The sequence below is a fragment of the Hemicordylus capensis genome, chromosome 5 (assembly GCF_027244095.1).
Source record: "Hemicordylus capensis ecotype Gifberg chromosome 5, rHemCap1.1.pri, whole genome shotgun sequence".
NCBI lineage: Eukaryota > Metazoa > Chordata > Lepidosauria > Squamata > Cordylidae > Hemicordylus > Hemicordylus capensis.
Window position 1 is genome coordinate 246,057,236 of NC_069661.1, and position 14,022 is coordinate 246,071,257.

The 14,022-nt window shown below is 45.6% G+C and overlaps 1 protein-coding gene across 18 annotated transcripts in view; it reads left to right on the plus strand.

Annotated features, from left to right (window-relative positions):
• The window catches only part of SOX5 (SRY-box transcription factor 5), an 876,032-nt gene that overhangs the window by 849,690 nt on the left and 12,320 nt on the right, over window positions 1-14,022 (plus strand). For 17 of the 18 annotated variants that reach the window (XM_053255253.1, XM_053255257.1, XM_053255255.1 and 14 more), the window contains one exon: window positions 5,443-5,659. In XM_053255253.1, coding sequence (XP_053111228.1) covers window positions 5,443-5,659 — 217 coding nt within the window. The remainder of the gene's footprint in view (window positions 1-5,442; window positions 5,660-14,022) is intronic. The other variant, XM_053255261.1, reaches the window with a different exon arrangement.

Sequence of the window (14,022 nt, forward strand, 5' to 3'; positions counted from 1 at the left end):
GGACCAAGGATTTGACTCAGTAGGACTATGCTCACATCCCCCTCCATGGAAGAGGAGTAGCATGCACCATCTGGTCCTCGGTGGCTGCATTCCTTCAAGCTCCACCCTGTCCCCTTCAATTTCAAAGTGAAGTGGAATTGTGGTGTCTAGAATCTTCCATGTAATCAGGAATCCTGATCATGGAGGTGGAGCTTGTGGGAGTGCAGGCCTGGGTGGGGGTGACCAGCACAGCTCCACTCCCCATCCATATGTTGTGAATGCACAGGTGATGCAGCCTTAGTTTAAGGCCTCTTCATTTGGTCATCACAACTGAAAAAGGACCAGGCTGCTACTTCTGACTAGTCTGAAGAGACGCGTGCCTAATAAATAAACCAGTGCACCTTTCTCAACTGATGCAGCATTTTTGAGTGCTGCATTTGGGCACCTTTACTCAAGTACAAAATGTCCAGTTTTCAGAGACAGCAAGATGTTGTAAGTAGCAGTGTTCCCTATAGCAGGGAATCCTGGATATTGTTGACTATAACTCCCATCATTCCCAGCCGAATGCCATCCTGACTTATTTATGTTTTATTTATTTATCTGATTTGATAACTTTGGTTGAAGACCAGCATATGAGTATTCATAGTAATGGCGGTAGTCAACATTTGGGAATCTCTGTCAGAGGGAACGCTGGTAGGCAACAGTTGAAGTACCGCTGAAGCATCAGCACAAGGTAGCTTTCCCACCTCTTCCAGGGGTGTGCTCTCTGGAGCTCTCTGAGGATCAGGAGACCTTTGGCAATGGCATGAATACAGTACACAAGGGGCTGCAGGAAGAGGATTGCCTACCCCAAAACCACAAGTGGAGTGGTGCCTCTGCTTGCAGTGTGCCTTGCAGTTTTTGTACCCCCTTTCCCCTCACAACCCCCCACATCACATCACACACCATTGCCAAAGATCTCCTGACCCCCAACAATTACTTTTGGGGGGAATTAGAGAGTTTCAGTAGGGAGGAAAAAGGGAAGAGGTGCCTTATGCTGGCACATGTTGCAGTAGCAGATGCTAGCCAATGACTTTTGGTAAGTCCATGGAAAAGCAGGGACTAGAACCCAAAGCTGCCTCACAAGCACTGCTTTCTTTATTTGCACATGTTAAGATGTCAGCCAGTGATGACATTTTTGAATGTACCCCCATGTGAAAAGCTCTTTGTAAATAGTAAACTAGCATGTCAAGAAGAGAGTTGGGCTAATCTTTCTCTCTAGTTCATTATTTGCAGTGAGGGGTGTTTTTCTTACACATAAGGAAGCATCCAAAAATAATGCACACCTCTTTCACTCTGAAAGTGGTGCAGTCCAGAACTCTCCCATCTCCTTCTGCATAATGTGCAGATTGGCTTGATTGGACCTGCAGATTTGCCCTAAAGAGCAGGATTAGCGACTGCTATTGATTTCCTGTGGAACTGACACGCAGAGGCCCGCATGCTAACTGTTGGTTATAGATGGCAGGTAGGACGGCTTTAGTAGGGCACCTGAATTGATTAGATTAGTCAGAAGAAGTGAGATAAGGAGTCTACATTTGTTCCAGGGCTGATAAAATGTATATACACCAGTGGAAAGGATTTAAGGCCAGTTACAACTGTGAGATTAGGCATATGAGTCTGCGATGCAAGCTGTTTGGCTCAGCCTCTGGATTTCAGAGTGGTCCTGATTAAACTTGCCTTTAAGTAACCATCTTCAGAAATTGGCCAGATCACCCCCTACACACACACACACACACACACACACACACACACACACACACTCCCCATCCCATCTTTCATACAGAAAGTACAAAGGGAGCGAGATGTTTCCCTGTCTTAACTGATTGTTTTTGGATAACAACCTCCAACAGCCCACTGCTAATTCATTCCGCTTAAAATAGGCGCTTGAGCCGGGCTGACATTTTACTCAGTCTCTGGGGGATCCGCGTTGACATTTTAAAGGGCTTCTAAGCATTTTATAATACCCTCCAAATCTGGTTTTAATAAGCCATTTCGGCTGAAATTTTTAACATAAGGAATCACCTTTTACTGTTTAGCACTAGACTGAGCCTGTGCGCGGGGGGCGGGGGTGGCCCGGGAAGGGCAGCTAGCGTATCGGGGGCATCTTTTTCTGATTAAAAATACAGTAGGTGGAGTATAGCGTGCAAATCCGTTCCAGATTCTCGTGGAGATGACAGTCCTGCTTCACTCCCATACTCCTTATGCTGTGAGAGCAGTGAGGTTTGAAAGAGAGAGTGAGAGAGAGAGATCATTTTTCTTTGAAACATCAGAGGAAGAGGGGGAAATCTCTTCCTCCCCTGCAATAAAGGAGGGCGAGATGCTCTCCTCTTTCTTGATGGAAATGTTGCAAAGGTCCCTTCTGAATTGTCAAAGGCCAGGTTTTGAACTCAGCAGGGAGCTCTCTATTAACTTGGGGAAGGAGAGTGAGTAGAATCTCACAGCTCAACCAGGTAGTTGGGTCTCTTTGCAAGGAAGCCACGATTGTTCAATTCACCATCACCGGCTGCTTATTTCTTCTAGCGTTGTACTGGGGTCGGATGTCTGAAGTGTAATTGACGGTGCTTTTGATGAGGCGGTTGCTCGACTACACGTGCACGTGTGTGTGTGCACGCGCATGTGTGACTTTGGTAGTACATTAGGAAGTGTGCCCTTTCTGGCATTGCCACACTCCAGGGATTAGATTTTTGACACTGTGGTATTATGGATTTAAGCTTTAAAAAAAAATACCATGGATGCATGGATTTGTTAGCAAAGTCAGCTGCGCACATGATTGTCATCCATCTGTTCCTTTCTACATAAAATGTACCCGATTTTTATTTATTTTTTGCAAAAAAGAGAAGAAACAACTTGTGAAGATACCTAGTCATGTGTTTTTGAGGTGCTTGCGCCTTTCCATTTTCCCACTCTGCTTGTTGTGATTTTGTTTATTTCTAATGTAGTTAATTTTAATACAAATAAATTTTCCACGCTCAGAGATTTTTATAACAAAGGGTAAAGTGTGGGACAGGGAAGCTTTTATTGCTGGGAGGGCTGGGAGAAGAGTATATGGATAAGTCAACTCTTGCAAAAGTAGTGTGGTATAATAATGTCATGTTTTTCTTCACCATCCACATCATCCTCATTTATTGTTACACAGAACTAGCAATATATGTGGTGCTTTGTGGAGTGAGATAACAAAAAAGGAGCAGTCCTTGCCCCAAGGAGGTTACATTCTAGATTTCAGCAAAGGGAGAGGAGTGGAGGAGAAGTATGTAGGTGAAAAGAGGTGAATAAGAACCAGTGCTCTTATGCGCACATGGATTTCATTTGAGTTGCATAGGTTTGGAGTCAGTTGGGAATAGAGATTAGGCGGGTAAGTCTTAGGGCATGGTCTAAAGGCACTCCATGCAACAACTTTGCTGAAGCTAAGCAGGTCAGGGTCTGGTCAAGTGCCTGGATGGGAGAATTGTATGTATGTTGCCTTGAGTTCTATTATGGAAGAGAGGCAGGAGAGACTTGTAAGAAATAATAATCACTGAATTAAGACACAAGGTGCATGGTTAAGGGAGAGGAAGAGAAAGAATTCAGATCCCTTCTTGGTTTCTGTGGCTGGCTTCACACACAGCGCCAAACCTGAGGTTGCCTAGAGCTGCTGCTGCCCCAAGCATGCATGCAAGCCCTTGAATCCTGGTAATGCTATGCCAAGGTTGGACATGTTTTATGAACCCGCCAATCTCAGTATATTCTGCCCTACTCATGGCATGGAACCAGACATCTGTTACAGTATCTGAGCAACACATCTAAGTTGCAGGTCTCCAGTTCCAAGCTGCAAGTCGAGCAGGATATGCCTAGACTGGGCATGTTGTACAAGCCCACTAACCTTGGCATGTCATTACTGAGACCAGAAGCAGGGCTTGTGCATGCACGCAGGCCTGCAGCAGCTCACAACAACCTCAGGCTTGGGCCAGCACTCCATGTGAAGCTAGAAAATGAATGAAATTCCTCATGGGGTTCTCTGCAAATCCTTGGTACACTGAAATGAGCTACAGAGTTGATGATGACAGTCAACTAGGGAGTTGCCTGTTATAATGAGCTAGTGGTGGCCAGCACACACCAAACTCTCAGACAGCTGTTGCTATGGCATGTGGAAAGAGAGCACATGAATTGATAGATACATACTGCCATGGGTCAAGGGAGGAGCAGGATTGTCCTGGGCTTCATGTTACAGCAACTGAGCTCATTCCTGTCCATCATGCAGTTGGCAATGGCTGGTTGTACTAACTGCTGATGCTCTTGGCCTTCCGCATCACCTGATAGGAGGAAGAAGGAATAAATGTGTCTCTATATGTAGGCGCATTGCCTTCCCCTTGCCAGATTCATGCTTGACTTCCAGGGTGTCTTTGCCCCTCTCAGAAGGGAAGGTCACCAGATTCCTAGCATGACCAAGTGATCAACTCCCTGTTACCCTAATGAGACTTTCCTGCAAGAGCCTAAGTATTTTTCTGGAATTTGTGGGGGAGGAGGGAGGAGTGTTTGCAAAGAGAGGAGATGTCAGCTTTTTGTATATTAAAAGCTATCTATGGGGTACAATGACCTAGACATAGTGCAAGTAACAGAATGAGCTAAAGACAGCAAGTGGGAAGGAAAACACTGTCTACCAAGTTATGACTTGTTCAGCCCCCTCAAGGTCCTTGTGACATTTTCCCCACTGAAACACAGAAATACTTTCCATCCAACTTTTGCTTTTGGAGCCAGGCTCATCTTGGTTTCTCCCAAAAGACTGGATGTTGTGAGGTTTGACTGAGTAATATCCCATTGGGTCATTTCTTTTCTTTCCTGCACCCACCCCCCGCAGATCTTCCAAGCCAGATTTATGAGCATCATGAGTATTTCTGAAGAACAACATCTCCCCACCCAGCTCCACTGGGCACAGCAATCTGGAAGGCAAATGAATATTGTTCTTCCAGTTGTAATATTTTTATTCTCCCAAATGTTAAGAAAGCATTGCCTTGGCACTGTTTCTCTCACAGCAGGATAAATTGTTCCCATAAGAGACATAACTTCAGTAACTTCTGTCATTCATTCTCAGGGACCAACACAATGTATCCTATAGACAGAAATATAAATATGATTCTAAACCATGGTAGAGATTGCACACTTATGAACATATATGGCATTATTAGTATTGTTAGTGGTGATAGCATCCATATGCATGGCAGTTGCATAGCACAAGAGGACAGGTCCCTGCCCTGAGAAGTATGTAATCTAAAACTTGGCACAGGGGAGACAAGAGAAGAAAGGGAAAGCAGTGGAGGCAGGATACCTAGGTATTTATTTCTGTTTTACATTGCAGTAGGATATGGGTAAGCTCTTCTGGTGGGGGCTTCCATGGTCCTGCACACACTCTGGGAGAGCCAGATCTCATTGCCGTTCTTCTCATGACAGGCTCTCGCTGGAAAGCTATGACGAACCTTGAAAAACAGCCATACTACGAGGAGCAGGCCCGCCTCAGCAAGCAGCACCTGGAGAAGTACCCAGATTACAAGTACAAGCCCAGGCCGAAGCGCACTTGCTTAGTGGACGGGAAGAAGTTGAGGATCGGCGAATATAAGGCAATCATGCGCAACAGGCGTCAAGAAATGAGGCAGTATTTCAATGTCGGGTATGGGCCCTCCATGGCGTGATACATTTGTTCTGCTGGGAGGGGTATCGTGTGCTTCAGCATTGCAAGTTGTCAGGGATCAGGGTAGGGATGGCCTCCCTTGGATCCCCTTTCTTGCTCCACCCCCCACCGCCAACCCCAAGGCCTCAAAAATGGAGGGTAGAAGGTTTCTCTTTACCTTAAAAACATAAGAACTGCCCTGCTGGATCAGGCACAAAGCCCATCTAGTCCAGCATCCTAATTCACACAGTGGCCCACAAGATGCCTCAGGCAAGAGGTGAGGGCATGCCCTCTCTCCTGCTGTTGCTCCCCTGTAACTGGTATTGAGAGGCATCATGCCTCTGAGGCTGGAGATGGTCTATAGCCATCAGACTAGTAGCCATTGATCGGCCTGTCCTCCTTCTTCCTCCTCCTTTTCTGTTATGGCTTCTTTCCTTTGGCTGCTAACCCCAAGTCAAAAGCCAGCCATTCCTCACCTCCTTAACTGCCTCACTCTTCCCCTGACTAAATAGCCCTCCCCCACACCTTGTGTCTCTCCCTGAGTTTCCCCCCACCTTCACTCCCTAGAGGATCAAACCCACCTGAAGCGTGGTGAGAGGTTCAGCTGTTTCTCTGGGCTTGGCCAGGAATGCCTTGTGGCTCATTGCAGCAGCTTCTGGCTGGCTCAGCACCAATGGGAGAGAGCTGCTCCAGGAGCTGCAGCAGTACTGAGTCAGCAGAGATATCAGCTTTGGCTGGGAAGGTCAGCGGAGTCGGGCAATGGAGCTCCTGACAGAAGACTTTTGCTGCCTCTGTGTAATCCAGGGTTTTCCTAATGGTGCAGTGGGGAAGTAACTTGCCTAGGGAGCAAGAGGTTGCACCTCTGTCAGGCAGCAGTGATATAGGAAGGTGCTGAAAGGCATCATCTCAGACTGCATGGGAGGAGGCAATGGTAAACCCCTCCTGTATTCAACCAAAGACAACCACAGGGCTCTGTGGTCTGCAGGGGTTGACACCGACTTGATGGCACAACTTTACTTTAAGATTTTCTGGGAGATTCTTCTTGAATCCCTTTCTTCCTGACTCAGGGCTTCCTTACATAACCACTTCAGCACATGGGAGCCTTACAGAAAGCTCTGGCCACCCTCCCTTAAGCCTCTGAGAAACAAATTGTCTGCATGAGAGCTGATCTGGCAGTAGTGAGCATGAATGGTCCCCTTTGCTAAGAAGGGCCTGCCCTGGGTTGCATTTGAATGGGAGACTACATGTGAGCACGGTCTGCTGTAAGAAGTTCCCCTTAGGAAATGGGGCAGCAGCACAGTGGTGGGGCATCTGCTCTGCATACGTAAGGTCCTAGGTTCAATCCGTGTGCATCAACTTCCATGCTCATGACTTGGCTTCTGGCACCATCTTGAGGAGGGGCCGTAATTCCATGATAAAGCAACACATCTGGCATGTTAAAGATCTGAGCTGCAAATTTAAAGCTGAGCCAAAATGTCCCACCCACCCACCAGTTTCATGACCTCATTCACAGGCTGTGACCTTGAGGCCAATCCATTTTGATGTTTTTGGGGGTAGGGAGTGAGATTTTCAGGGAGTCAGAGTGAAAACTCACCAGTGCTCCTCCTGGTTCTTTTAGCCATTGGCTACTTTCTCCCCCCACCCATCCCCCCGCCCCATGAATGCCTTGGAACAACACTGCATCATGACAGCATCATTCTCAAGAGCATTCTGGGGGGAAATCGTGGCACCCAGTCTTAAGCGCCAAGAGGGGCACTGATGACCTTTGTACCCCATCTCTCCAAATCACACCCCCAGCCCCCAAAATACAAAGAGGCTGCCATTGTTTCACCCCCTCTTCATTGCTGAACCCCCAACCAAATTAGATAGAATCACTGAAAGTCTGACCCAGTCATAGTTATAATGCAGAGCATGCACAGCCCGTTAGATCATCACCACCAAGGTCATCATTAGGGGGTGGCCCATGGGGCATGGGCCCCCCATGAATTGCTCAGAGCCCCAAATCTCATCAGCCACCTGCCTCCTCTCTTACCTCTTCCAGAAAGGAAGTTCAGCAGTGGAGGGACCTGCTCCTGGCCTCACCAAACTCTCTGCTGCTTCCACCTTCATAGGTGCTGTATTATATTAGATACCTTAAAAAAAATACATGTAATTATTCTTGAGGAGATATGGTTTAATTTAATGCTCAAAAGGAGACTGTGAGCCTGGGGACTGGATCTTTTAATACCCAGCAATGCCTATGCCCACCACCAAGGGTTCCAGCATTAATAGACTTCCTCCCCACATCCCCTCCCAGGAAGAATGGGTATAATATTATGACTGACATCTTGCTAGCAAATTTAAACACACACACACACACACACACACACACACAGCCAAAGTCCATCTCAACCACGAGAAAGCTTTCTTTTTCCTAAGCTAGTATCTGAATACATACAGAATTTAGTCAAAGTTAAGCACTTTTGAGACTCATTGATTCCCCCCACCCCCCATGTGAGAATTAAGCGCAGGTTTAAATCTCTCCTGCTGAAATCAAGGAGACTTAAAAAATGCTTTGCTGCAGCTGGATGGTACCCAATGTTTTTGGAGCAAGAGCCGGCTGCTTGAGTCTGGTTAATGGATGTCAGGAACGATGAAGAGAGATGAATCTGTCCAGCTACTGCTAAGTGTCACCAGGCAGTTTTTTAAACAGTTACAGTGTGCATTGTAATAATAAGCAGCTCAGCCCAGAAATCTGAGCCGCTTAACCCTGTGGTGTTGGCAAGTCCGGTGATCCCATTGGTAAGCACTGAAACAAACATAGGGAAGCCGGCCAACCCTTGGCATCAGGAGATTAAAAAGAGAGAGAGGGGAGGACCTTTCAGAGAAAGAATAGGCAGCAACAAAGCCTCAAAAAATTCCACTTATCTCGCCGACACCGATGCTTGACAATGTTAGGGGGGAAATTAACCTTGCAAGATTTGAAATGTTATTCAACTTCCTTATTGAGTCTGCCAGATACTCTCTTGGGGGGGGGGGTGAGTTAGAGGTAGTTTCATTTCAGGCATAACAGAAGGATGTACCCAAATGAGTTTTACTAAATAGGAACAGCTAACAGGATCTGATTTGGGATGCTCTGACTGAAGGACATTGGGTCTGTCACAATCAGCTATGAAGGCTGCAGTCGTAGAATCATAGAATGTTCGAGGTGGAAAGGACTGTAGAGAGATTGCCTAGTTCAGGGCTGCACAACTTTGACCCTCCTACAGCTCCCATCATTCCTGACTATTGGCCACTGTGGCTAGGGGTGATGGGTTTGGACTACAATGCCCATCACCCCTGGACAAGAGCTAGAGGGCTGACGTTTTGCAGCCCTGATCTAATACGATCCCTGGCTCAGTGCAATAATCTACTATAATCCCTGACAGATGGCCATCTAGCCTCTGTTTTGAAACCTCCAGTAAAAGAGAACCTACTGCTGCATGAGGCAGACAGTTCCACTATCAAACAGCTCTTAAAGTTAGTGTTGCCTAAATTTGCTTCTTGTAATTTCAGCTCATTGGTTCTGTTCCTGCCCTTAGGAGAAACAGAGAACAAGTCCTCTCCTTCTTCTGTGTGACACACCCTTCAGATATTTGAAGGCAGCTATAAAATAAAAATAATGCTAGCCTGTAATAAAGTAGCCCATGCCTACTAAGTACCTAGAGAGGTTAGGGGAGGGTGGCAAGATGAGGGAAGAGGCTGAAGTGGCAGCATCACTTCAGAAGAGAATCAGCCCGGTTCATGAATAGTTGCTTTGATGCAAACCAAACTGGTGGGTCTGCCAGCTCAATTCAGAATCAAAACTTCAGTGACTGAATCAACCTGAGTCTCCTTTAAATCGATTGGCCAATGAAGCTTCACACAACCCTAGAAACAATGCCCCATGGGTGTTTGCAGTGCCTCTTCCTTGGCTGGAAGCAATGTGTGGACCATCATTTCCTGCTTGGGATTCTGGACTTGTAGTCAAGACCCAGGATGTCTGGCAGGAATGATTTTGGGAATCTCTGTTGATTCCACTTCTGCCTTCTCTCACTGCTGCCAATGTTCTATGTGCCAGATTTATTAATTTTTTTAGCATGGAGGAACCTACAACCCATAGAACCCCAAAGCAATTGGACACTCCTGCGATTTTTAATGATTTTTACATTGTTTGCATTTTCCCCATAGGGAATAATGAGGACTCAAACTGGCCCATTATTCCCTATGCAGAGCACCTAAGGGCACAAAACCTGGGTGCTCTGCAGAGGGAATAATGGGCCGGTTCGAGTCTCCATTATACCCTATGCAGAGCCTCTTAGAACCAGTTCAAGTTGGGTTTGAATTTGAACTGGAGTGGTGGGTGGCGGTTTGAACAAAACCGAACCTACCCAACTTGGTTCAAATTGGGTTCGAATTCGAACCAAACAGGCCAAGCTGGTGTTGTGCACACCCCTACTCCTTTGCTATGTTTGTACAATTATTAGGTTATTGATGCTGAATCAAGGCTAGTGCCACAGTGCAGGCACTTCCCGAGTTACAAACATCTGTACAGACAAACAAAACTCCATAATGTATTACATAAAGGAAGTCCCCAACTTACAAATGTGAACCCGCACATACAAACAAGTCCTTGCTCCTGGGACCTATATGTTTCCAAGTTATGAATATCCAACTTAGAAACTAACTTTTGGAACATAACCTGTGAAGACAATACTGAGCTAGATAGACCAATAGTCTGACTCGGTATATGGCAGCTTCCTATGTTCCTATGTAACTTACAAATGGGTTGTGTTCTTACTACATACAAAGAGCAGCATTCTACCAGTGCCAGAATGGTGCACTTGTGCAAGAATACCTAAAAAAAAATTAAAAAAAATTAAAAATTGCAGGATTGTCGGGTTCACTTTAAATTCGATACACAGGGTCCTTCCAGCCTGTACCTCACTTGTGCTGAATTTTGAAGTCCTAGACCCCTTTTGCTTTTCCTGATATTTCTTTTTTCATTTCCCCATTGACCTCTATGGGGAATGAACCAATGTTAAGTTGGATTTCTGACATCTGACACCTCGAGGATCCCAAGAATCCAATTCCAATATTTTCAAAACTCGATCAAATCTTATTCAGATCTGATCCAATTTTGGGGTATGTTCCCAGTCCTAATAAAATGCCCCTGATTCACAGATCTTTGCACATACTTCTGTGCATGGAGAACTTCCTCCCAAACTGATAGTTAGTGCTATACTCCCTTCTTGGGATGGACAAAAGGTAATAACTGATAATCTGTCCCCTCAGTGCCAAATAAGTCTGCTTTTCTAATATTTACATGCCTGAACTCCTTCTCTTTGAAAACAAGAAGCAAGAGATTTAGAAATATAGCAAGGAGTGCAGAGCCAGCCATGGCCTTCGGGATCATTCTGAGGCTTATTGTACGTGCAGCGTAAAGGACCAGGGCAAGGTTTCACTCTCAATTAAGCATGCTCCTCTCTGGAGATTCCCCTCCTGTCTCCTGTGGCAAAGCTTTTCGGTACAGATGGACACACCTCTGATGACATTACAATGTGAAGCATGTTCTGCACAATATTATCGCAATTGAATTAGTCTGTGTCGCAAGACAACAAAAGGAGCATCAGCGCTAAACCGCTAGGCTTGCAGGGACCCTGGAGCTTCTTGAGGATATAAACACAGCCGGCGTTCCAAGATTTGGGAAAGGAATTTAGATGGCCTAAAATAACTCAGTGCTTTTATTACGTTTGCATGTATTTCCAAGCCTTCAGAGGCTGAAAAGGGGATTTTAAGCAGAGGCATTGAGTGGGGCACGTCCTCCCTTTATGCTTGCATAGGAAAATGAGAACAAGAGTTGTCCTTATACTTTGGGAACTCCTCAAGGACTGGGTAGAGCTTCCAGACATCAGGATATATGATTTTTTAAAAAGCTGCCTTAGGTCTGATCCGTACATTGATAGAGCAACAGGGATGCTGCTTCCCTATGGTTGGATGAAGATTATTAATATATAACTGGGACTGGGTGTTTTGATCACATTATGCTGGTGCTTTGTCAGTTGTACTCGCTCCTGGTGTATTTCCGGTCTCAATTTAAAATGCTGGTTTTAACATTTAAATCCCTAAATGGCTTGGGACCAGGTTACTTGAAGGGGAACCTTGCCCCCATATGTCCTTACTTGGGCTTTAAGATCTTCCTCGACAGAAGCCCTGCTCCGAGTGACCTCACCAAATGAGGTGAAGTGGATGTCTATAAGGGAGGGAGCCTTTCCAGTGGTAGCACCCCATTTATGGAACAGCCTCCCCAGTGGGGCTCACCTGGCACCAGCATTGCACTCTTTTAGACACCAACTGAAGACCATTCTGTTCACCCAGGCTTTTAAAATGTTTTAAAATACATCTGGTTTCTTGTTATTGGTAGTTTTTGTCTTTGTTTTTAGATGTTCTTCACTGAATGTTTTGTTTTATTGTTTTATTTTGTGAACTGCCCAGAAAACAATTTGTTATGGGGTGTCCGCACAAATAAAGTTGTTATATGAAACTGGCCTTTTCCAGCTTAGGCCACTTGTCTGCATTAATTGGCAGAAGCTCTCCTATTTCTCAAGTGGAGTTTTTTCTCAGTGTGGGAGCAGTTCCAGTTTGAGGGGGTGGGGCGGGATCTTGGCAACATATCTTGGAAGTTCATCTTCCTCAGTTCCCTTCATCTTCCTCAGTTCCTCCTCACCCAAAAGTGAGAAGTGACTTGAAGGACTAGCAGCTCCTCCCTCTGCTCATCCAGCTGAGCAAGTGAGCAGGAGGCAGCAGGAGCAGTGCTGGCAGCAAGGAGCAGCCCCCCCTTACCCAGCTGCCCTCTTCCTTGGCACAGAACTGGATTTCCAGTCTCAATATAAAATGCTGGTTTCAACATTTAAATGCCCAATCCCCATGGCCACCCAACGGCATACAACAGGAAAGCAAACAGGGGGACACAATCAATCTTCAAGGACAACGGTCTTTTCTAGCCTTGTTATCCCAGACCTTTGTACATGAAAAGGATGTCCTTCTTACTTAGCTCCAAACCTCCCGTGTGTGGGATTTCAGTGCCATGCAAAGCCCTCTGTCTTTTCTGTTGGTTCTTGAGGGGGGGCGGTGGGTAGAATTGCCACTTCCTCAAGACTGGAGCCCATGCTTCCCCAGTAAAGTGTGAACACTCTCTTCTCTTTTGGGTGCCAGGCAACAGCCCTTTTATTTTCCCAGGCCTTCTTAAATGTCAGCTGAGCTGGTTTTATTTGGTGGTTTTATTTTTCTGCTGTGTTAAGCCTGTTGTTTTTATGCTATTGTTTATTGGGCTGGTTATGTTTTATTAATTTTTTGACTGTTGTTTTTGGCCACCCTGAAGACTTCGCTTATAGTGTTGGGTATAAGAAATAAATAAATGAATAACATAAAATTTATAGACCCCCAGATACCAGCACATTATAGTTTTATCCCATACTATAAACATTAATGCAATTTCTGTTGTTCCATAACTAGAAACTGAGCAGCATTCAGATAGATGCTGACCTCATGTTTCACGCATGCAACAATTTTTCTGAATTCCTCCTTCCCTCTGCTGCCCTGATTTATGTCCCTGAGGGCCACCCCCCCCCCCCCCAGCTAGGGACTTATTTTCAAGGGGCATCAGGGGCATCAGAGGAAAGGGAGGATCTGGAAAATGCAAAATTTTCTAATGCAAGAGCAGTGTTAGCCTGGAAGCTATTCATTGTCTCATATATTTGACAAATCTCATACAACCTATTTAGATTTTTAAAAAGAAAGAAAAAGATGCCAACCAGTGCCTATAGAAACTTTTTTTTAAAAAAAATTAAAAATATTGGAGTCTGTTAGACCCCGGCTGGCATTATTTTTTATAAAAGCGAAATCTGGTATATGAGATTTGTCTATATGAGACAGTGTTGGGTATGATCTGTCCCCAAGTGGACAGAACACCCACATGTTGGGAAGCATAGGGAAGACAAAATAGAAACACCACATAACATTCAACCCTTTTATTTTAGACAGTGTTGGCTCCAGGTGTTGGCGGGGGGCCCCTCGAGCAAGATAACCTAAATCAAGGTGCCTTCTTCAGTGGGCTTACTGTTTCCTCACTGCTATTGCTGTTGGCTAGGTGTGTGCACAGAACCAGTTGGTCTGGTTCGGTTTGAGTCCGAACTGGACTGGGCCAGTTTGATCCAGCACCCCCTTGAACCCCCCCCCAGTTCGGTTCAGGGGGGTTCACGAACTTTAAAAAATAGATCTATGTTATTAAACTGTTTTTAAAAGGAGCTTCTGGAGCCACTATGTTTCCCCCACCCAATGCCCCAGACATTGGGTGTGCAGTGGGG